Source organism: Lepidochelys olivacea, assembly GCF_965140295.1.
Source record: "Lepidochelys olivacea isolate rLepOli2 genome assembly, chromosome: 4".
NCBI classification, from domain to species: Eukaryota; Metazoa; Chordata; order Testudines; family Cheloniidae; genus Lepidochelys; species Lepidochelys olivacea.
The window spans coordinates 13623952-13648436 of record NC_140414.1 but is presented as its reverse complement, the minus strand read 5'-3'; the positions used below and the strand labels follow the sequence as shown (position 1 = coordinate 13648436).

At 44.7% G+C, this 24485-nt stretch overlaps 1 protein-coding gene across 1 annotated transcript in view; it reads left to right on the top strand.

Annotated features, from left to right (window-relative positions):
* TECRL (trans-2,3-enoyl-CoA reductase like) overlaps positions 1-24485 on the top strand; it is a gene marked incomplete at both ends in the record, with an annotated part of 120250 nt that overhangs the window by 55700 nt on the left and 40065 nt on the right. Inside the window, 2 exons of the mRNA XM_084625483.1 lie at positions 7850-7894; positions 13479-13582. Coding sequence (XP_084481609.1) covers positions 7850-7894; positions 13479-13582 — 149 coding nt within the window. The remainder of the gene's footprint in view (positions 1-7849; positions 7895-13478; positions 13583-24485) is intronic.

The following is a 24485-nucleotide window of genomic DNA, read 5'->3' as shown; positions in this document are numbered from 1 at the left end:
CAATGGGGGATTATATCCTGGGAAACAGTGATTCTGAAAAAGATTTGGGGATCAGGGTGGATAATCAGCTGAACATGAGCTCCCGGTGTTATGCTCTGGCCAAAACAGCTAATGCAATTCTTGGCTGCATGAACAGGGGAATCTCAAGTGGGAGTACAGAGGTTATTTTACTTCTATATGTGGCACTGGAACAACCATTGCTGAAATAGTGTGTCCAGTTCTGGTGTCACTATTCAAGAAGGATGTAGATTAATTGGAATGAGTTCCAAGAAGAGCCGTGAGAATGCTTCAAGGACTAGAAAACAAGACGCAAGGAGCTCAAGCTATTTAGTGTAACACAGAGAAGGTTAAGGAGTGACTTGATTACAGTCTATAAGCACCTACATGAGGAACAAATATTGGGCTCTTCAGTCTACCAGAGAGGGGTATAATACGATCCAAGAGCTGGAAGGTGAAGCTTGATAAATTCAGACTGGAAATCAGGCATAAATTTTTAACACTGAGAATAATTTACCATTGGAACATCTTACCAAGGATCATTGTGGATTCTCCATCACTGACAATTTTCAAATCAAAATTGGATGATGTTCTAAACGATCTGCTGTAGGAATTGTTTTGGGGAAGTTCTCTGGCCTGTGCTATACAGGAGGTCAGACTAGATGATCACAATGGTACCTTCTCGCCTTGGAATCTATGAATCTGATTCGCCTCTCCCTGTTAACTTTGTCACCCACACTAATGCATTCCGGCTCTTTGTCACCCTCTAGTCACTCAAACACCTAAGAGGATAATAAGTTTGCCACTTCCTTCGAGCTAAGGGTATTGGTTCTTCAGCTCAGGCAGTGGAGATCAGAGAAACTAGGTTCAGTCCCTGCAGATGACCAATCCAGGAGTATCAAAAACCTCATCCTAATGGGTATTACTTGGTGGTGTGTATTAGTTTGGTAGGGCCAAATCCTGGCAAAACTCCCATTTGCTTTGAGAAGGCCAGGCTTAGCTCTGGCAGAGAGCTCCTCCGCCGGTGACAGTCGGTGTAGCCCTGTGGACTTCCATGCAGCTATGCCCATTCACGGCAGCAGAGTCTGTGACCCTTACTGTTTAAGAGGGCTAGGTAAATACTCCAGTGTCCTGATTGTATGTTTGTCTCTGGAAGGTCTGTTGTTCAGATGATATGCAGGACAGATTGAGATTTAAATGGAAATAATGTTAGCAAATGGGCAGAAGAGTGAATGCATGATCACATTCATGGCTTCTACTGGCCTCCTATATCAAACCGAAGCTCCTGTCTCTGTCTTCAAGGCTCTGCCTATCCCAGCTCCTGACTTTCTCTCTCTGCTGTTATCTCCACTGACTCCTCCAAGTTGCACAACAAATTGACTTCCTTTTCCAGTTCTCATATCTGGGCTTTCTTCCATGCAGCTTTCTCTACCTGAACCCTCCGTCCCCCCCGCCCTCCCAGAACTGATCTGTCCTAATGCCATCCTCTCTCCTCCAAGTCCCTCTCTCTAAATCAAATCCCTTCCAAATGCTTAATGCTTTGTCCCCCAGGTGTAGGGCCAGATTGTGATTCCTTACCTGTGTTGAATAGTACCTTACTGCTCAGATAACTCCTTTGGAGTAAGGTGCTATTCAGAATGGATTAGGGTATCAGAACCAGGCCCACTGAGGCAGTAGCTAATCTGATACCAGGCCCTCAAATCACTACCCAATAATCAAATAATGAGACCTTTAAAAAAAAAAGGTAACTGTCAAAACACATGGTTGGTCTGTGTCACGGTTCAATAACTTCTCAACCACTGTTGTTGCTATGCAAATAATATATAACACAAATAATCATCAGAACAGGGAAAGGGGCAAAGGGAAAGTAATGGAGATTTTAAAATCTACAATAGGAACACAGGAATTGCCAGACTGGATTCAACCCAAGAACCATCCAGTCCAGTTTTCTGCCTCAAACAGTAGCAGATGCCGGATGCTTCAAAAAAAGGTGCAAGGAACTTCCTCACTTCTAGTAGGTAGAGATTGGTTTAAACCCTGAAGCCTGATGGTTAATATCCCTTCCAAACTTTGTTAGTATCTTTGCGTTATCATACCTTTTGAATCTCACTTCGTTGTTAGCCTTGATGGCATCCATGTGGCAATGAGTTCCACGGTCTAATTAGGTGTTGTGTGGGGAAAAGTGGTTTCATTTTCTCAGTTTTGAATGATTTTTCTTATGGATGTGTGCTTGCCTCTTTAGGCGTGGGAGAGGTAGAGACAGCCCTAGGTGGGCAAACTAGAGAAGGGCAAAGCAAGCAACCCGGAAAATGGAAATGATTACTCCATGAGCGCAGCACGTTGGTGGGCAGCAGCGGCTCAGCACACGCAGTAGCAAGGGCAATCATTTCCAGCCAGCACCAAAAGCGATGCATCCGATGAAGTGAGCTGTAGCTCACGAAAGCTTATGCTCAAATAAATTGGTTAGTCTCTGAGGTGCCACAAGTCCTCCTGTTCTTTTTTCAGAAATTAGTGTTCCCAAGTCATATGCCTGAGCGTCTAAATAAAACTACCTATTTGGCGGGAATGCACTGATGAGTTTTGAAAATCTCTCTGTAATCTCTACCTCCTGGACAAAACATGTGTCACCTTGAGTATTTGGAAATATTTCAGTAATCAAATAAGGCCAATATTCATACTGTTCAGGAAGTGTATTTTTTTTTTCTTGCCAATCCCTAATGCAATAAATACATCTTTGTAAAGGGTTCTGCACAGTGGTGAGCTGGAGCCGGTTCACACTGGTTCGCGCAAACCGGTTGTTAAATTTTGAAGCCGGTTTAGAACCAGTTGTTAAAGGGGTGGGCAAACTGTGGCCCGCGAGACCGTCCTTTCCGTCCCGCCTGAGCTTTCGGCTGGGAAAGCTCCCCTGAGAATTTTTACTCACCCAGCGGCACTCCGGGCCTTTGGTGGCACTTCGGCGGCGGGTCCTTCACTCGCTCCGGGCCTTCGGCAGCACACCCGGAGCGGCTGAAGGACATGCCGCTGAAGGACCGCCGAACACCCAGAGCGACTGAAGGCACCAGTTCTTCAGCTTCTGGCAGCTCATCACTGGTTCTGCATTGTAATTTTTGGTGGTAGTCAAACTTTTTCATCTGAACTTTGTGTGTGTGTTTTAAAAATGGCTTTTTGACAAAACAGAAATTGTGATTTGAAAAGTTTTTTTTCGGGGGGGGGGGGGCAGTGTTCATTTTCTCCATGAAAACCTTAAAGATGTCAAAGAAAACTGTAGAAGGTTCATGTCAAAAATTTTCCCTGGAAAAAAACTCATTTGTGACCAGCTCTAATAACTTGGCTTTTATTGTAATTCTGCTCGACCAGTGTGGTGTTTAGATTAATGTGCTGAGACTTTTCTGAGCCCCGTACAATGAAGCTTTGGTCCATAACCATGGCTATGAGGCTTTGCTGCAATACAAATAAATATAAGAATGATTGAAGGATTTCAAAGCGTGCCTTGTAGTGATAGATTCAAGGAGCTCAGTCTATTTAGCTTAACAAAGAGAAGGTTTAGGAGCGATGTGATTCGTTTATAGGTACCTACATGGGGAACAGAAACGTGATAAATATAGGGCTCTTCAATCAAGTGCAGAAAGGTATGGCGGGATTCAATGGCTGGAAATTGAAGTTAGACAAATTCAGACTGGAATTAAGTGGCAAATTTTTAACAATAGGAGTAATTTACCATTGGAACAACTTACCGAGGGTCATGGTGGATTTCTCCATCCCTGGCATTTTTTAAATAAAGATTGGATGTTTCTCAAGAAGATATGCTTTAGTTCAAACCAGGAACTAATTCGGGAAGTTCTATGACCTGTGTTGTACTGGAGATCAGACTAGAGGATCACAATGGTCCTTTCTGGCCTTAAAAGTAAAAAAAATATATTAAAAAAAATTATAAGGATGGGCACACTTGCTTTGCCTAATTTTATACCCACCCGAACAGCAAGGGTTAAAAGGTATGATTCAGACACACATGTTTTGGGGATTGTGTTTAGACAGTAATAGACGGCTCAGAGGAGGAACGCTAATGAAGAATTAAATGATATATAAAATTATGCATAGTACAAGGATATCCCCTTTTAACAAACTGGAGATTGTCTGCGTTGTTCTTCCAGCCCTAAAACATAACACGGGATTCTCTTTAGCTAGAATGTCTCTCTCTCTGGAGCCAACAGAGCCCCGTTTGACTTCCTTGAAACCAAAATGTCTCATTTCAGTTTCGACAAAACGGCATATTTTGCTGAATTGTCCTCCCCCCCCCCCCAAATGTTCCTATCTGCTGTAATTATGGTAGCACCTATAAGCTAGTCATGGAGCAGGGCCCAGTTGTGCCAGGTACTGTGCAAACACAGAACCAGGAGATGGTTTCTGCCCCAACCACCTGAAAATCTAAGCAATTGACAACTCAGTCCCTGCAATATTCCACAGATTGTGAAGCTCACATGCAAAACATAAACCTCTCTTGCTCGTGGAACCTGAGAGTAGCTGAATAGCACAGTCAATTGAGATTAGCTGCATATCCTACTTAAACCAAAGGTCGTCTTGCATGGAGAAGGTGGAGTTGAAATGATAAGTCTGTTTATAAAGCAATGATGTGCTTGGGATAATGCACTGAAATGTAGGATTACATGCCTAAAAGCACTGCCTCTATTTGCCCTATTGACGATTATGAGCTGTGCCTCAAAGCACAGAATCAGGCAAATTGTTTTTTATTGAAACATACAGTAATGCAGGGTGAAAGAAAAATCAATTTAGCACAAGCACATCACATTTTGGGCCCCAGTAACTATTGATATCTGCTGTCCTGGAGCAAATCATATCCTCGACACATCTGACAGCTGCTGTTTCTCTATCTTCCTTTTGTTATCTCTAATAGCCACGGTCTGTTCTGCTACCTTGAAAAAACTAGTTGGTACTTATTTGATAGATAGGGTTTTTCTTGTGCTTCTAGCATCAGTTTGTGGATAATGCTTTGGCCTGAAGAGATCAAAGCTAAAATTGATCTGTGTCACCAGTACACCTTGTGTAGTCCAATGCCTGTACTCTGCTACTGAACGCTCTGACAAAAAGAAAAGGAGGACTAGTGGCACCTTAGAGACTAACTAATTTATTTGAGCATAAGCTTTCGTGAGCTACAGCTCACTTCATCGGATGCAACTCTGACAAAAGTTACTCTCTCTGCCATAAATCAAGAGAATTCTAGGCTGCATTCTTATATTTTAGGGACTGTGTGCTGATGTGTGCATGCAAGTCTGTTGTCCACAGCTTGTCTAACTGCAGGAGCAGGGTGAATAATGCGTATTTTGCTTTCTTGGCTATTTTTAAAAGTAAAAAGAAATATCTGCCGGAAAATGGCAAATTTTCAGTGAATCAAAAAGTTGGAAAAAAATTCATTTCAGGTCAAACAAAACGTTTAATTTGACCCAAGAGAAACATGGTATTTCAATGTTAAGAATGTTTAACCTTTTTTAAAAAATAAAATAAAAAAAGAGGACATTTTGAAACGAAAAAGTTATTTTGACCAAAAAAATCAAAAACTGTCCAAATGAAAAGTTTGATATTTTTTTCAGATTTTTTTTCTTTCTAATAAAAAAAAACTGTCAGAAGCTTCATGAAACATTTCAGTATTAGTGAATAGTCATTTTTTATTTAAAAAAAAATTGGCCACAAAACTTTGTCCAGCTCTACCTGCTTGTACATTTTTATTAGAAGCTTTGTCAAACAAGGATTTTATTCTGCTGTCTTCTAACGATTACAAAACACCTTGCGTCTCTCCAAAGTGCTCAGCTTCCATCAGTTTCAGGTCGACCACCACTACCAATTTAAACAGCAACATAGTAACCAAATGATATTTATATCCTCCACTGTTCCTGTGTTTTCTCACAATAAAGAAATTTAGAATTTTGAGCAACTTTTCATGTATGTGAACAGATGTATCACAGCCCTAAAGAAAGGAATGGCTGTGTTTGAATTGAATGGATTGGCTAACTGGCTGGAAGGGAGAGGTCTTTCTACACCACGGAGCCAGTTTAAAGTCCCAGGGATTGCAGCTTTAGTTTCAGAAAATTTGACTCCTGATGTGTTTGTTGTTAAAGACAGGTTATTGCTTTGTGTCCAGGCTAGTGCATTTGGATCAATATTTATGCCCTTGCTGAGAGGAAGGTGAAATTACACATCTTTAAAAGACTGGCTGCTCCTCTAGGCCTTGTCTAGGAAAATAAGTTATGCATAGAAATTATGTTTGCTAACATGTTTCAAAACCACAAATGAAGACGAGGGTTTAACGGATTTAAAACACGTTAGATGGTTGTGATCAACCCTGGGGGATAGAGGGATGCAGCATTGATGAGAGACAGCTAATATGTGTTCTACATAACCTATATTACTTGTCTAGACATGGCCTTAGCAAACCACCCAGCACATAAGGTTTTGCCTCTAGAGCCTGATTTTAAGTGTGCAATTGATGAGGGTACCAACAGAAATCATCCAGAACCTCCCCCATTATTTTCTTCACAGGGGCCTTCTGTTTTGTTTTGACAGTGACTTATTTGACACATGAGGGGATTTTAAGACGAAGGAGAGAGTGTGCCTGGGTGACAATCCATGCTGGTTTTTCACCCTCAGTGAGACTGGACAGTTTTTATGTTCTTAAAAACAATTATATCCATTGCTTTTAAGTCAGATTTCCCATGGAAGTTCTGTAATCATACTCTGGGTTGTTTGGCCTTGTTCTCCATCCAGTCTGACTCAGGGTTGTGAAGGTGGATCTAGCTCTGCCAGCAGCCAATGGCTGCAAAGCACTGCTGGGGATCTCCAGAGGAGAGAGGACAACTGGATGTACCCATTTCCCCAGCAAGGTGTCCTTCCCCTGCAGTGGGGGAATGGGCGGTATAGGAGATCCTTCAGTGGTTCCATGCTACTTGATGATCCTCCTATATGGGGGAGATCTAGGGGCTGGATCAGGGGATTAGAAGCACTTTGCACTGGAGGAATGTCACAAAGTAGGGCCAAAGTTCCTCTTTTTTCCTTTTGAAATAGTATATTGCAGAGTCCCCTCTCCCGCAAGGTGGAGTTTGCAGGCTTGGCAGGTGGAAAATGCAGATGGTTGAAAATTTTCCATCCAAACTCTTTTATTTATTTATTTGTAATGGAAAAATTGGGGTTTCAGTATGTTCACAGATATCAGCTTTCCTCAACAGATATTTTATTTTTTGTTGGAAACCCCCAAAACTGAAAAAGGGGGTGAAAAACTGAATATGTTTCTGTTTTTAATCTGAAAACCAAAAAGATTGCAGAATTGGAGGGCTTGGGGGGGCATTTTCCTCAAAAGTTTAAATTCTCACCAAACTTTTCAGCAGAAAATAAGTTTTTACTGAATTTTTCAAACAGCTCTAATAGAAAACTCAACTTTTTCCTTGGAAGTTGGGCAAGACTGATATGGAAATCAAATAAAAGTCTAAAAGCAACATGGACTCCTTCCCCCTCCACTCCATACACACAGACTCCTTGGTGCAATTATGCCGCAAAGCTTGGGCATCCACACATATGACACTCATCTGCTGATTGCACACTTGACATTCAAACCGAACCAACCAGACAGTTTGGGGGTGGGAAATTTCCCCTATAACTATATGTTCTGTACTGCATGTTCATTCCATATTTCCACTCTATTTGACTTTTAGAGTTAAAACACGTAGACAGTTTTATGGTCTCACAGTTCTAGCTATGATCTAAAAGGACACTGTTGCTACTAATAAGAAATGAGGTTTAGAAGCTACACCATGAAATTAAATGTAATTCTTTATGAATTAAATAGGTCCCCAGTGGAACCCTTCCCGTATTGGCCTGCGACTAGAACGCAGTAAGTATTTATTTGGATGTCAAACCACCTACTAGTATATTACGAATCTGTTAGCTGGTGTTTCTTCCTAACACTATTACACCATATGGGCTACGCCATTAGCACTTTTGCTAATTAATATGTATGACTAGCTAATTAGCTTCCCCTCAATTAAGGAATCTGTTTGAGGATTTTCATATTACCCTCACTCAGCATGCACCATCATGTCAAATATTAATATTAGTATGGGACAGCAGTTTTCAGTGGAAAGCTGCCAGTGCCACCATCAGGAGTGGATTTACCATGCAACAAACCATGCGGTGGCACGGGGCCCCCAAAATACAGGACAAATATCTGACAACCTGCCCCCGAGTCCTGGCCGGTGGTGCAGCAGGGCTCAGGCAGGCTGTCTGCATGCCATGGCCGGTGTCCCCATGCCGCTCCCGGAAGTGGCCGGCTGCTGGCACATCTTTGCATGCCACTGGCAGGCACAGGAGGCAGCTTCGTGCTCTGCCCCCACCCCCGGGCAGTGCACAAAGACCCACTCCCACCCCCTCCTCCCAAGGGGCACGCAGAGACATGCCAGGAGCAGCGCAGCAGGGCTAAAGCAGTTCTCTACCCGCTCTGCCTCCCTCTGTCCCTCCGCTCCACTCCCGGAAGCAGCCGGTATGTCCCTGCGTCCCCAGGGCGTGTGTGTGTGTGTGTCTGCACGCTGCCCCCTCCCCGAATGCCGACTCCGCAGCTCCCATTGGCCAGGAACTGTAGCCAATGGGAGCTGCAGGGGAGGTGCCTGCGGGCAGCAGCGCACAGAGACACCCCCCACCCCCCGCCTAGGAGCTGCTGCCAGAGGGGTGTGTGTGCTGGCCACTTTGGGAGCTGCACTGCCCACCTCCTGCACCCCAACCCCCTGCCCCAGCCCAGAGCCTGCACCCAAACTTCCTCCCAGAGCCCACACCCCCTCACCCCTTCTCCCATACCACAACCCCCTGCCCCAGCCTAGAGCCTGCACCCAAACTTCCTCCCAGAGCCCACCCCCTGCCCCAATCAAGGTACCTCATTTTATTTTCATTTACTTCCCATTACTTATAATATAGGAGAAGGAGGAAGGGGAAAAAAAAGGATGAAAAATGGCTGGGGGGTGGGGGTGGGTGGACAAGAGATAATATTCTTTTTCTTGGCTGGGTTCTGAGGGTGGCCCCCTGAAAATGAAGCTGCTCACAGGGCCCCACAAACTCTAAATCTGCCACTGGCCACCATCATTGCTGACACCAGTCATCACCCTTCTTGGCAGCCTCAACAGGAAAACCGGGGAGGGCTGAATGAGCCATTGAGACTGGCCTACTGGTCTCTCTCATTTACATAGTTCTTGAAGGACATGGGCAGGGAGTGGAACTGGGATGGACAGTGCCCAAGCTGCACCTGTGTGAATCAGTAAAGGACTTCAGATGCCAGTGATGTCATCCTGTACCCTTTACTTCCACTGGTGCCTTCGCAGAGTAGTGGGCACTGTCTAGGATTCTCTGCTCCGTGCCTCCCTGCAGTTCCTTTGTTTTGGCCCTGTAGCTTTTTTCCCCCCCTTCCTGTGTTTGCATTCATTGCCCCTCATAATTAGTTGATCCTTGTCTTTCTGTAGCCCTCCTCCTCCTTTCTATGCAGGATGGCTGCATGTGGGGGGTTTTGGGTGGAGTCGCACCTATGTCTCTAGGGATCATGTAGGTTAGACACTTTAAATGCATTGACTCTTCAGTTCTCTTCACTGAGCCATGGGCATTGTCTGAGGTGGTCTACTTTGTGTCCTCTTCTGGATCCCTGATTTTGAACCTGTGATTCACCCCTCCTTTTTTTCCCCATTGTTTGTCCCCCACCATTTAGGTGATCCTTGGTTTTCTTTGTGGCTCCTCTTTTGTTGAATGGGCAGCCATTATTGTTTCACCCACCGCTGGTGCACTTTATATGTACCTTTCACCCCACTTCCCTCCCTGCACTGTTCTGATGTGTCCCAAGCAATCTGTTCCCCTTTGTCTTTCATTTTCATAGATATTAATGTCAGAAGGGACCATTATGATCATCTAGTCTGACCTCCTGCACAGTGCAGGCCACAGACTCTCACCCACCCACTCCTGCGATAAACCTCTCACCTATGTCTGAGCTATTGAAGTCCTCAAATCATGGGTTAAAGACTTCAAGGAGCAGAGAATCCTCCAGCAAGTGACCCATGCCTCATGCCGCAGAGGAAGGTGAAAAACCCCCAGGGCCTCTGCCAATCTGCCCTGGAGGAAAATTCCTTCCTGACCCCAGATATGACAATCAGCTGAACCCTGAGCATATGGGCAAGATTCACCAGCCAGATACCCAGGAAAGAATTCTCTGTAGTAACTCAGATCCCACCCCATCTAACATCCCATCACAGGCCATTGGGCCTATTTACCGTGAATAGTTAAAGATCAATTAATTGCCAAAATCATGTTATCCCATCATACCATCTCCTCCATATTTTCTTTGGTTTGGAGGTGGAAACATATCGAAGCATCCTCAATTGTGTGCGTGAATTGTTTGGGCTTGTGAGAGACTTGACCAGTTTGATGTTCTGTGTACGCAAGCTATTGTTGTTCCCAGGTTTAGGCCCTTTTGAGAGCTTTGCTTCCTCACACAGAATATCAACCTGGCCAACCCTCTCACAAGCCCAAACAATTCACACACACAATTGAGGATGTTTCGGTATGTTTCCACCTACAAACCAAAGAAAACAAAAGATAAAATGCAGACAGGACTACACTCTGTCCTTGTCCTGTATAAGGAATTCCCATTGAAAGGGACTTTTTATGCCAAAATGGTGAACAGAATGTGGCTCATATTTAAATGCAGCCAAACTCACCCATTAGTTTCAAATCTAGCCCTGTCCATACAGTGGGGCTTTCTTCGTGGGGTGTTCATCACTAGCCCATTGATTTCAGTGAGATTACTCTCAAGGAGTAAGGTACTACTCCATGTAAGTAAGGGTAGGAGAATCTCAGGCCTAGCTTGCAAATACTTCACAAAGTCAGAAAGAGACAAAACCCACTGGATTTTGCATTTGACAAATGCTCTACGGCCACCATTTATTACAAGCTAGATAACAGAAATAACAATAGCCCACTGAGTTGGAGGATATGTAAAGACACTTGGACTTGCTCCCAAAATATGAACCAAATTTTTGGAGGTTCAAATGGTTTTGTCAGTATGCTGTTAGTAGTATTCCAGTAGCAGCCTCTGACGGGGTTGGGACTCACCACCACAGCGCCTCCTGCTGGTCACTCTGGTAATTAGCTCAGTTCATGCAGAGTGCCCTCTTCCAGTAGTGTCCTGTCTGTCTCTCACCCTAGATTAGCATCTCATAGAATCATAGAATATCAGGGTTGGAAGGGACCCCAGAAGGTCATCTAGTCCAACCCCCTGCTCAAAGCAGGACCAATTCCCAGTTAAATCATCCCAGCCAGGGCTTTGTCAAGCCTGACCTTAAAAACCTCTAAGGAAGGAGATTCTACCACCTCCCTAGGTAACGCATTCCAGTGTTTCACCACCCTCTTAGTGAAAAAGTTTTTCCTAATATCCAATCTAAACCTCCCCCACTGCAACTTGAGACCATTACTCCTCGTTCTGTCATCTGCTACCATTGAGAACAGCCTAGAGCCATCCTCTTTGGAACCCCCTTTCAGGTAGTTGAAAGCAGCTATCAAATCCCCCCTCATTCTTCTCTTCTGCAGGCTAAACAATCCCAGCTCCCTCAGCCTCTCCTCATAACTCATGTGTTCCAGACCCCTAATCATTTTTGTTGCCCTTCGCTGGACTCTCTCCAATTTATCCACATCCTTCTTGAAGTGTGGGGCCCAAAATTGGACACAGTACTCCAGATGAGGCCTCACCAATGTCGAATAGAGGGGAACGATCACGTCCCTCGATCTGCTCGCTATGCCCCTACTTATACATCCCAAAATGCCATTGGCCTTCTTGGCAACAGGGGCACACTGCTGACTCATATCCAGCTTCTCGTCCACTGTCACCCCTAGGTCCTTTTCCGCAGAACTGCTGCCTAGCCATTCGGTCCCTAGTCTGTAGCTGTGCATTGGGTTCTTCCGTCCTAAGTGCAGGACCCTGCACTTATCCTTATTGAACCTCATCAGATTTCTTTTGGCCCAATCCTCCAATTTGTCTAGGTCCCTCTGTATCCTATCCCTCCCCTCCAGCGTATCTACCACTCCTCCCAGTCTCGACCTATGTTGCTCCCAACTTGTGGCGTCCTCTTTGGGACACTGCCCTCCGGCAGTGCCTGCTGCTCCAGTCTCACCCCCTTCCGGGGCTTTGGTGTTATCAGCAGTCCTTCTCTTCACCCCAGCCACAATGGCCAACCACACCCCCACAGTCTAACCCCTTTTGGCAGGGATCTGGTGCAGTCTGTGATGGCCACTCCTAACAGCCAGGTGGAAGTGCAAGGGGGGGACCCAGGGCCACCCTCTACTCTGGGTCCCGACCCAGGGACCCTTTGGTGGCAGCCTTCCTGCCTGCCCTCCTTCTCTCCCTTTGTCCATCTCTCTCCCTGGGCTGTTTCCCCTTCACACCAGGTAGGCCCTTTTTCTCAAGGACCACAGCCTGGCCCCCGGCCCCTCACCTAGGAGACAGACCTTCACCCTCTGAAGGCCTGGGAGAGGCTGCCTGCTTTCTTCCTGGGCAGCCTTTATATAGGGCCTAGCCTAGCCCTGATTGGCTGGCTGTAATATTGGCCCTGATTGGCTCTAACAGGCCCTCCCTGATTGGCTGCCGCCTTGTGCAGCTGTTCTGGCCTATTGTAGCCCAATTTGGCATGGGGGTGGGGCACCGCCCCACCACACAACCCCACTGATGTATAAATGCATAATGAGAGAGAGACTTTGCCCTAAAGAGCTCACAAGTTAAATAGACTAGAAGGACAAGGAGAAATAGGTGAAGTAACTCAGCCAAGGTCATACAGCAGGTCAGTGGCCGAGCTGGGAACAAACCTCAGGTCTCCTTACTTTCAGTCCACTGTCTGACTAGGTCCAAGAAGGTTGACAGAGAGTTCTTGGGTTATAGGAGCTCGTCCAAACAGAAGCTGACTTCCTAATCGCTACTGTTCCACCCATCACTAATTACCACTGAGCATGAAAAAAGCAAACATTTGACCAGAAACAGTTCAGGGATTCAGAGACTGAGACATCGTCTCACATGGTGCCTTTCTGTGAAACCTTCCAAGGCATGGTCTAAAACTGCTTTACAAAAGGGTTTGTGCAATTATGAGCAATGAGTCCCCTATAGAGTAGATGAACATGAGTCAGCCACATAACAGCTGTTGTGCATTGCTTCTCAATGTGGTGTCATCTTCACAGGATAAAATCTAATACAAATCCTATGTGCGCTAGATGTGGAGAGTAAGACCTGAAAGCACCAAATACATCAGAAAACAAACGGCTTCCTTTTCACTTCAGGCCCAATTCATGGGGTGGAATGTGAATTGCAACCACTGCTTAACTCCTGTGTGTCTTGCATTTTATGGTGAGTCATTGCAGGGGATGTATTATTCAAACCATTTTATCTTGCTTCTTTGACATTCTAGATGGGCCCTATTTGAAGGATTCCGTTAGCATTCAAAGCTTGGCAGTTTCCTCCATCATTACTCTGTACTTTACAGATCTGGGTCAGCAGGTCAGTTGGACCACAGTAAGTATGTCCTTGTAACAATCAACACGATAGATCTTAATGTACAACACATTTCAAGCTTCAGATTGCTCCCACTTCCTTGGCCTGTCCTTCTCTATGTCAAATTGCATAATTATTTTATCATCCCTCAAACCCGAATTAAGTGATAGTCAGCCAAGTTATCAACCTAGTAACTCAGACATCTGATTAAAGATTAGAGGATGGACATAACAATAGTCCCTGAGGCAAAAAAATCAATTTTTAAAAACAATTTTATCTTATCGTAGGCTAACTAGTGAAGGACCTTTAACCAAAGATGTTTATTTACTGCACAGGCTCTTTGGGTTTCAGAATGAAAGGAGATACAGATATAAAACTTTACTAAAACAGGAAGATAATCTGATATAGTAGCTCAGTGCATTTACCCATCAGTTCACCTGAAAGGGGAATAGGAAGGACCAGGCTATAGATTACGTTCTGAAGCTGACTAATGAAGCTAAGAATGCCAAGGTATTTTAACCTCTTTGATACGGAGTGCCACAACGACAGAATTAATTTTCAATAGATACTGAAATTTACTTTATGAAATAGCAACATAGTTATATTACAGTAACGCCTGCGGGAGGGGGCTGACTGATCATTGTGCTAAGAGCTGTACCAACACATAGTAAGAGGCAGTCCTTGCCCCAAAGAGATTACTGTCTAAATAGACAAGACAGTTAAAGGGTGGAGAGGAAATAGAGGTACACATCACACATCAGGTTGCAGAGGTGGGATTAGAACCCAGGTCTCCTGAGCTCAATCCAGTGCTCTGTCTACTTGACCATGCTGCTATACCCTATGGCTTTTCTATAAGCTATGATATGTGATTTTTGAGAGCCCCAGACCCATCAGCAAACAGAGCTTTTGGGGGAGGAGAGGGGAATTCCTGGTTTTTGCATGTGGAAACATACGTTATTTAGAGTTGCTTGGTTTCTGAAAGTGATAAAAGGAAGTATGAAGTCATTCATAGCAATCAATACTCTGTAAATTACTTACACTTCTTTTAATGTTGCACTTGAATTAGTTTTTAATTGCCATCAATGAGGAAGGACCAGATTCTCACAACCTTCCCCATACTGAGTATTCTACTACTTAGCAGTCAGAATTAAAGCCCTTCTCAATGGACTAGTTGGAGCCTGCATGAAGGGCAGTGTGGAACTGCTGCCTCCCAGAGGCAGTCCTAGGATGGAATTGTGACTCAGGGAGCCACCCGCATCTTGGACAGGAAGGAGTGAATGACCACAAGTCTTAGAAGGGAACAGCTTCCTCTTGGCATGTGCCTAGGTAGCTACTCTTGATCCTCTCCCAGCCCTCTTGTTGGAGGGGCATGCAACAAGAAAGCAGGGCCTCCTCTCTGCACTAAGCCAAAGATCCAAGTAGGTTGAGCCAGGGCTTAGGAAGACAGGGGAATGTGACTGTCCTGCTCGCCTTGAGCATGGCCAGGGCCCAGTCTAGCCCACTGTGAGGAAGGCTGTGAGAATCTGGCCCTTAGTATTTCCATTTCTTGGTCAGAATCGATAGGAGAAGCTAATTGGTAGCTTGTAGCCACAGCCCTGCCATGGGGCAGGGGAGCACTGGAAAGATTCCCACCTTAGAGAAACAAAATGTTTCTTAGAGCTGCTCGCTTGCACTGTGGGAAATTAATCTGTGACACCCCCCCCCACAAGGGACACAACACACATCCCCCCTCCTCCCAACCAGATACTAGCCCTTGTGCTCCCTGAAATATACGGGCTGCCATTCTGGCTGGTTCTTACAAGATAAGTCTTGGCTGCCAAGCCTGGGCGAGCTTCGTACACGTGGAGCATCCCCATTGCACAGTGCTACCCGTGCCTGACCCATGTAACTGCACCCACGGTTCTGTACTAGCCCGTGTGCTGGGATGGATTTCTGGGGGCATAGCCCATGGTTCTTAGCGGTGCGTAAAAGCTGGCTACTCTTATTAATTCATTCACAGGGTGCTCTCTCTTACCTCGCAGGGAGCTGCTCTCTGTGGCAGGGACAGGGGACAATGCTTTATGAACATAACCTCCAAGTGGGGTTACTCATTGTTTATGCAGATAGTTCTGAAGGTGAAAGCAAACAGCATTTGGCAGGAAGAGCTTTTAATGAGCGTGTCATCCAGGAACTCAGTTTGCAAACCACCAAGTGGGCCATAGCGCACTCAACTGACTTCTCTACCTCTCCACTTCTTTCCTGTCCGCCACGCTTAGAAGTGGGTCTTCACATCACACCTTCCCCAGAAGGTGGGTGTGAGATTCTGGACAGCTGACAGTATGCCGGCAGGAGGATGTATTGGATGGCATCTCTGTATGCTGCACTTCCGCAGCCATTGAGCAGGCAACGGTTGGGTTAAGACACAGTGCAGAAACAGGGAGCAGTTAGACAGGAATATACAACCCCGATGGAATTGTGGGATAGCACTGGAGGACTAACAGCACCCTCGTTTGATTCACATGCATTCTCACTGCAAAGTAGGCATGTTGCAAGCCAGGGCCAGCTCTAGGCTTTTTGCCACCCTAAGCAAAAAAATTTTTGGCCACCCCCACTTTTTTTTTCATACCCCCCTGTCACCAGCTTCGCCCAAACTTCACCCCTTTCCCAAATCCCCAGCCCTGCCTCCTCCCCCGGGTGTGCCTCATTCCCCCCACATTGCTTCCTGCGGCTTCCCCCCCCCCCGCAACCCTTTGCCCTAGCTCACCTCTGCTCCTCCTGCTCCCTTGAACAAGCCGCCACTCCGCTTCTCCCCCTCCCTCTCAGGCGAGGGAGAGGCAGCGCATTCAGGGGAGCAGGCAGAGCGGAGGTAAGCGAGGGTGGGGGGGAGCGCAGGAAGTAACGGGGGGAGGGTAGAGGAACCAGTTCCCCACCCCAGCTCACTTCCGCTCCACCACCACTGCCTCCCCCAAGCACGCTGCCACTCGGCTTCTCCTCCCTCCCAGACTTGCCGCGCGAAACAGCTGTTTCGCGTGCAGCAAGCCTGGGAGGGAAGGGAGAGAAGCGGAGCTGTGGTGGCGCGCTCAGGGGAGCAGGCAGAGGCGAATTGGGGCGGCGGGGGCACATTTCTAGGGGCGCAGCAGGGCCGGCGCCGGAATGCCGCCCCGAGCACCTGCTTGTTTTGCTGGTGCCTAGAGCCGGCCCTGTTGCTAGCCCAGGCTGAAGTGGAATTCCAGCTCAAGCCTACAGCCACAGCTGTCCCTGTTAGCTCAGGCTTAATGCACCCTCCAGCCTGGGTGCGAAGTTTTTCCTGTGTGGAAAGATGGGAGAATTAGGGACAACATGTGGGCTCTAGCTGGGATAACTCTGTAGGGAAGACATGCCCACACAAGCTGACTGTGGGCAGTGGTCCCTCAGTGCCTCCCCTGCACAGCTGCATAAGGTGTAATGGAGCAGCAATATGATCTGCCCCTCAGTAATCCAGGTAGGTAGCAATCACTGTGCATTACTAACCATTACTGCAAATCACTTACAGAACGGACCCATTTTGACTGTGCCTAAGCAATGAACTAGTGCTTTGCAGACACATCGGCAAAGGGCATGTTACTGCCCGACTTTTGTCCTGGACAAGGGCAGCTTCCGGGTCAGAGCTGCAAGATGGCACATCTCTTCCCTGCAATTTGTGATGGTCTTACAGTCCTAGCCCTCTAGGCTTTCACCTGTAGGCATTTGTAGCTGTTCTGCTGAATGAATGCCACATAGATTTCTGCTACCCTGGAGGGCAGAAGGCAACACCCTGAAAGGTGCATTCTTGGAGTCTGAACTCAGAATCGCAGGAGCATCTGCCCAATATGCTCTTCCCTTTGCATGTTTAGTTCCACCACTTCAGCCAGATCGTCAACTGGTGTAAATCAGCATAAGTGTGTTGACTAGGGTTGTCAACTCTGACTGAAGCTATACTGGGAGATGTTTTTCCCCAACATGACAATGTCATTTTCTTAAAATAGCCTATTAAAATCTCCCAGATTGCTTTCAGTAATCACCAGGAGATCGATGCTGATTCTGGGAGACTCCAGGCCAATCCAGGAGGGTTGGCAACCCTAGTGTTGACTTCAGTGGAGTTAATTCAATTGACCACGTATGGCCCATTGACTTCCATAGAGCTATGCTGATTTACACCAGCGCTTCTGGTACTGTTTCATGTTTGTAGATTATTTAGTTGTAACAATAACTGAGTTTAATCTCTTCCTTCCCAGTGGTTTATGTCGCCTAAAACAGGAGCATAACCAAAGCTTAATTCCCCATTGTCAATAATGAATTTATAGCGAGTCATCAGTACCACAGGTGATAGCATCTTTTACTATTTAATTCATGTGTAGAAAGTCCTCTCCATGGGTTTCTCAATATTCATCTTACCACATTGTCATAGAATCATAGGCTTTAAGGTCAGAAGGGACCATTATGATCATCTAGTCTGACCTCCTGCACAACATAGGCCACGGAATCTCACCCACCAACTCCTGTAACAAACCCCTAAATTATGTCTGAGCTATTGAAGTCCTCACATCGTGGTTTAAAGGCTTCAAGATGCAGAGAATCCTCCAGCAAATGACCCGTGCCCCATGCTGCAGAGGAAGGTGAAAAACCCCCAGAGCCTCTGGCAATCTGCCCTGGGGGAAAATTCTTTCCCAACCCCAAATATGGTGATCAGCTAAACCCTGAGCATGTGGGCAAAACTCACCAGCCACACACCCAGGAAAGAATTCTCTGTAGTAACTCAGATCCCACCCCATCTAACATCCCATTACAGGCCATTGGGCATATCTACCGCTAGTAGTCGAAGATCAAATAATTGCCAAAATTAGGCTATCCCATCATATCATCTCCTACATAAACTCATCAAGCTTTGTCTTGAAGCCAGATATGTCTTTAGCCCCCACTGCTTCCCTTGGAAGGCTGTTCCATATACTAAACTGTCTCACTTCTCAGCAGGAGGAATATTCTTCCTCACTGTGCCATTAGTTTAAATATTCAGAACTTTTATGGTAGGGTTATTCTATAACAGCATACAGTGTATAAACTATTGTATTGTACAATAAAAAGCATTTAAAACTTTTATTTATTTAAGATTTATGGTTATTGATGATTATAGTAGTGCTCCGTGGCCCCAGCCAAATGAGCTGCAGCAGAGATTTGAGCACCTGAGTGCACTGGCCACCGGGCTACTGGGTATTCTGTGGTGGGTTGGCCCCCTAAGCCGTTTTTTCATGAGAAAGGGCTGACTTGGTTTGGGCACCTGGCTCCCGGAGAGAGTTCACAGCTGAGAATCCCAAGCCGAGATTAGCATCTCCCTTCAGACCATCAGTCAATCATCTAGAGGGCCAGATCCATGGGAATTAGGCACCTTTGTGAATCTGGGCCCTAAACCCCATCTCTTCCCTCTGCATTTCAGGCCTTTTGAGCTTAGACAGATCTCCACTCAGCTTCTTGGCTTCTGAGAATCCCTCTCTCTAGGTACCTAAGTCTCCCCATGCGGGATATGAGAGCCTGGGCACCTAACTTGGAGATGAAGATTCCACTTGGCCACAGGGCACCTAAAAGTTAGTCATTGCAACTCCTAAGCCACTTTTTGAATCTAACCCCAAGTTATTTAAGAGCCTAAGTGCCAACTTCAAAAATGACAAAGGCACTTTAGGACCCTAAATCTCATCAAAAGACAATGGAGCTTAAACTCTTAAGTGCTTTGTCACATGAAGTACTGTAACTGGGCCTCACCGTGCCACGCTGGGTTCAGCCTCCTGGCCCCGCTCCCCAGTGAGTCAGGACCACTTCTAGCTGGTACAACATCTATGCTCTTTATTCCTGTGTCCGGTCCCCACCACCAAGCTCTAACTATTTACAGGTTCGGACTAGCACAGGCCTCAATGGCACCAGGCTCCTAGCTCCCTCTGAGCCTACTCTCCTCTCCTGGTCTCCATCCCCCTGGGCTCACTTCCTCCTAAGCTTTTAGCCCCTGTTAACGAGGCAGGCAGGTGTGGCCAGTTTCCAGGCCAGTCCTAGCTAGTGGCCAGCCCCTACCCATTTCTCCTGACTGGGTGGCAGGAGCTGTTTAGGGCTTCCTCTGCAGTGCCCTGCCACCAGTACTCAACAACTAACATTCCCTCTGAGGACAGTTCTTCCCCACAAACTAGTCTCAACAGGTGCTGCCAGGTGCTGAAAATCTGGCCAGTTGATTTAGATGCCTAAGTGGGTCTGGAGCTCTTTCAGAAGTTGGTCCTATGTGTTTTCCAAGCAACTAACATACTTTAGATGGCTATATAGCCACTCTTAAGAGGTTTCTTCTGTTTGATTTGGAACCAATTCCAAAGCAATTCCCTATTATAGGTAAAAGTGAATTATCAGACCAGTAGAATTTTGCATATCAGAAAGAACTTTTAAAGTGTAACCAGTGTATGTAAATAATATAAAATTAATAATTTTTTTCTCTCAGTTTATACAGTAATATTCCTTTAAGAAATGTCGAGGGGAAATTGTTCTCTTCCAGCTGTCTCTTCTAGTGCTGGATGGATGAGGTAATATTTACTAGACCAACTTCTGTTGGTGAGAGAGAGAAACTGTTGAACTCCATAAAGCTCTTTTTAAAGTTGCCTACTGAGTTGGTCAGAAAATGGATTATCTGTCCCTCAAAACAATTTGAGATTTGTTTATCTGGAGCTGTTTAAAAAAATCACTTTTTTTAACAAAATGGAATTCTGGAAAAAAAATTGGTTCAGGTCAATTATTGGATTTTTTTCCCTAAAAGATCTGCTCTATGAACTATTTTTGAGAATTTCTTTGCCCTTTGCTAAGATGGAGGACAGACTAGATGGTCACAGTGGCCTTTTTCTTGCCTTAGAATCTGTGAATCAAAGCATTTTATTTCAATTTCAACTTGTTTTTTTAATTTTTAATTTTGTATATATACAAGTTTTGAAGCCAAAAATCAAAACTTTTCACTCTAAAAATGTCAAAACAGGATAATTCAATATTTTCAAAACTTTTTTCAATTTTTTTTTCTAAAATAACATTTCTTCATGATTGATACAATTTTGTAAAACATTTCAGTTGAAAGAAAATGGCTTTTTCTTACAGGAAATTCCATCTCTAGTCTTTTCCCCTCCCTGTTTCTTCCGGAACTAAAATTAGCACAAACTTGTAATTTACTTCTGTGTAAGAACTGTTAGTTGTTTTTGCCTAGCACTGGGAGTAGAAAAGGTTAGTTTTCTGCAGCAGAGATGCTAGTGGGATCTGAGTTCACAGATCATTTTTATATGGCTCCTAAAAAAATGCTACCTTGGTGGGTTTGAATTCCTCATTAATGGGGTGTTGGTGTTTTGTTTAATCTGTGACCAATTTGGGGCCTAATCTAGTAGGCAGAGACCTCTTTTACATATTGCCTTGTTGTGTGGCTGACAGATAACAATACACAAGGCTCTTATTGTAAATCAGCCTCAAGCCACTCCTCTGTCTATCTAATTCACGTTTTTGTTAAAACTCTCCTTATTTGGGCAGTGATTACACAATCAGGTTTAGCTGGGTCTGTTATCTAGCCACTAAGGGTGTCAGGCGCCATCATTATCCTCATAGTCAGAGGTGAAGAAAATATGATAAAAGCCAACTCAAAGAGGTGAGCATGAAGCTTTATTAATTTGCAGTTTAAGTCTGCCAATTTAATGAGGTTGTTAAGACCTGAAGACAGAACTTCATTTAGGCTTCTATTCGGCAATGTATTTAAGCATGTGCCTAAGTTTAAGAACATGAGTGCCATTGACTTCAAAGAGATTATGCATATGCTTAAAGTTAGACAATTTCTTAAGTACCTTGCTGTTTGCGGGAATTAAAATGCTTGGTTTAACAGCAGAACTGGAATACATTTAGGGTTTGTCTATACATGCCACTTAGGAAAGTTAACTCGGATTAACTAACGGTGTGAATTTAAAGTGGATTAGTGGATTAGTGAAACGCCATTAAACCTCTAGGTGTATGCTTTTATTCTGAAATAAAGTGGATTTCATTTGATTTAGATTAATTCAATTTTTAATTAAAATAAATTAGATTACATCCAATTTAATTCTGAATAAGAGCATCGATGCAGGGGTTCCATTAATCCACTTTAAAGTTAATTCAGATTAATCTTTCTGAGGGTCCCCATGTAGATGCCTGAGATTGTAATGATTTAGATTATAAACTCTTTGGGGGCAATGATTGTCTTTTTGTTCTGTATTTGTGCTGTGCCCAGCATAATAGAGTTCTGGACCAAGACTGAGGTTCTTAGATATTAGTGCAACTCAAGTCATTAGTAGTAATCAGTCACACTGTTCTAAGTGCAGGAAGACTTTCATTCTCTAACTTGACTTACTACTGCACACTGCAATGGATGTCTGTTAATATAAATAATACAGTTGGTTGAAAAATGGGAATTATGTTAGATGGGAATTAAATTCTTTTGACCATTTCCCATAAAAAATCATTTTGACAGACCACTGAAACCCCCTTTTTTCCCCATTTTTGAAAAATTGTTTTTGTTTAAAACAAAATGTGTTCAGTAAAAAAATTTCAGCATCTGAAAACCAAGAAAAAAACAAAAAACATTTTAACCAGAAAATGGGGAAAAATCACAGAAAAAATTAAGTTTGGTCAAAGAAACATTTTTTTTACTTTGGCACCCCCCGCCCACACACATAGTCTCTAATAAATAATGGAAACATAATGAGGATAATAGCACTTTTTGTCTTAAGCCTGCTTTCCAGACTAATCAATCTACACCACACGCCTTTGGGGCAGATAAGTAATGTAATTCCCGATGTAGAGACATGGGAAACTGAGACAGAAACGTTAAATGGTTCCAAAATAAAAAAGTATACTAGCTATAAAGCTATCCCTCCCCCTGCTCCCATTCATGTCTGGGTAATGCAACTCTGTGCAGGAGGAGAGGACATGGTTTATTGAAAGGATCAGGTATTCCTGTTCCCTGAGAAAGGAAGAAACAAGTCACCTGGTTCTTCTCTTGCTTATATAACCCACACCCACTGAGCATGCACTCTCCCCTGCTAGTGATGGCTAGGTTGATGCATGTGCTCTAGCCTTGGTTAATCAGCTGGGGTCATTTAGCTCAAACAGGCGTGTGTTTCATGATCCCAAGTTCCCAGGTTCAGTTCCCCCCCTGCCAACAACAACCCATCCTGGTGAGTGGTGGTAAACTGGGAGTAATACCACTGAATAAAGACATGTGAAAAGTACTTCACTTAGGAAGTAAAAATCAAATGTATGACTACAAAATGGGGAATGACTGAGTAGGTCGTAGTACTGCTGGAAAGGATCTGGTGGTTATAGCGGACCACACACAGATATGAGTCGTCAATGCACTGAAGCTTCAAAAAAGGCTAATATGATTCTGGGATATATTAACAGGTGTGTTGTATGGAAGACACAGCAGGTATCTGTCCAGCTCCACTCAGCACTGGTGAGGCCTCAGCTGGAGTACTGTGTCCAATGGTGAGCATCACAATTTAGGAAAGATGTGAAGAAACTGGAGAGCGTCCAGAGGAGAGCAACAAAAATGATAAAAGATTTAGAAAATCTGATTTAGGAGGAAAGGTTAAAACAACTGGGCATGTTTAGTCTTGAGGAAAGAAGACTGAGGAGGGGCCTGAGAACAGTCTTCCAATATGTTAAGGGCTGTTCTAAAGCAGACAGTGATCAGTTGGTCTCCATGTCCTCTGAAGATAGGACAAGAAGTAATGGGCTTAATCTGGAGCAAGGGAGACTCAGGTTAGATGTTAGAAAAAACTTTCTAACTCTCTGGGTAGTTAAGCTCTGGAATAGGCTTCCAAGGGAGATTGTGGATTTCCCATCATTGGAAGCTTTTGAAAACAAGTTGGATGAACACCTATCGGGGATGGCCTAGGTTTACTTGGTCCTGTCACAGCACTGGGGGCTGGACTTGATGACTTCTGGAGGTCCCTTCCAGCCCTACATTTCTCTGATTCTATGAAGTCTGTGTAAAGAAATCGGGGTATGTAAGAAGAGAATCACACTCCAAGCCCTTACGTTTCAATGTATTGTGAGAGGAAGTTGCTAAATCACCAAAGAGCAGTGGTTCTCAACCTTTTCCATAACAGGACCATCTCCTCCTCTCTAGTCCAGACCTGTTCAGGACCCCTCTCCCAATGTGGCCATGTGGGAAGATACCTTGATACCTGTTTGGGAACTCCTGGGGCAGGGCTGCTTTCCACAGGTTGAGAATCTTTGCCGTAGAGAAAGCAAATCATGTGGCTTGGACTCAATGTGAGATTGTGAAAGAGGCCAGGGAATGGGCTTGTATACAATACCACAGTCCAGAGGTCATCATTTGGTAAGAGGCAAGACAAATGACATGCACAAAGTATGGGGAAGTAACGGGGGAATAGGGGTCCCAGCAAATTTGTGTGGTCAGTGTAAAGAGGAGAAAGAGAGAGCAGTAAATGAGATGCTGACAGGATCAATGAATGGGAGAAAATGTGAGATCAAGATAGAACGTGAGCTGATGGTTGGGAGGATAGGCCAGTGGATGACTGGAAGAGTGAATCATAAATAAGCCTGGGCCTGTGGATTTTGTGGCCAATTTGATGACAATTATGTGGCAAGGCCCTCTGATTTCTGTAATGCACCACCAAGGAATTCTGGGGTAAACTGAAAACTCTGCAGTAGTGACAATAGCAAAAGAACATACAATGTTATTAACTAGTTCTACATGCTTAATGTCCTTAGTATACAATTGTCTTAACATTGACTAACACAGGAAGGTATCAGAAAGCTGCATTTTGACAAAGCTTTCTGATTTGTTACACCCATTTACACCACTTGAGAATCTGGTCCCAGAAAGTAGATATGCTGAATAAGAAGGTGTTTTTTTTTTTTACAGTCACTT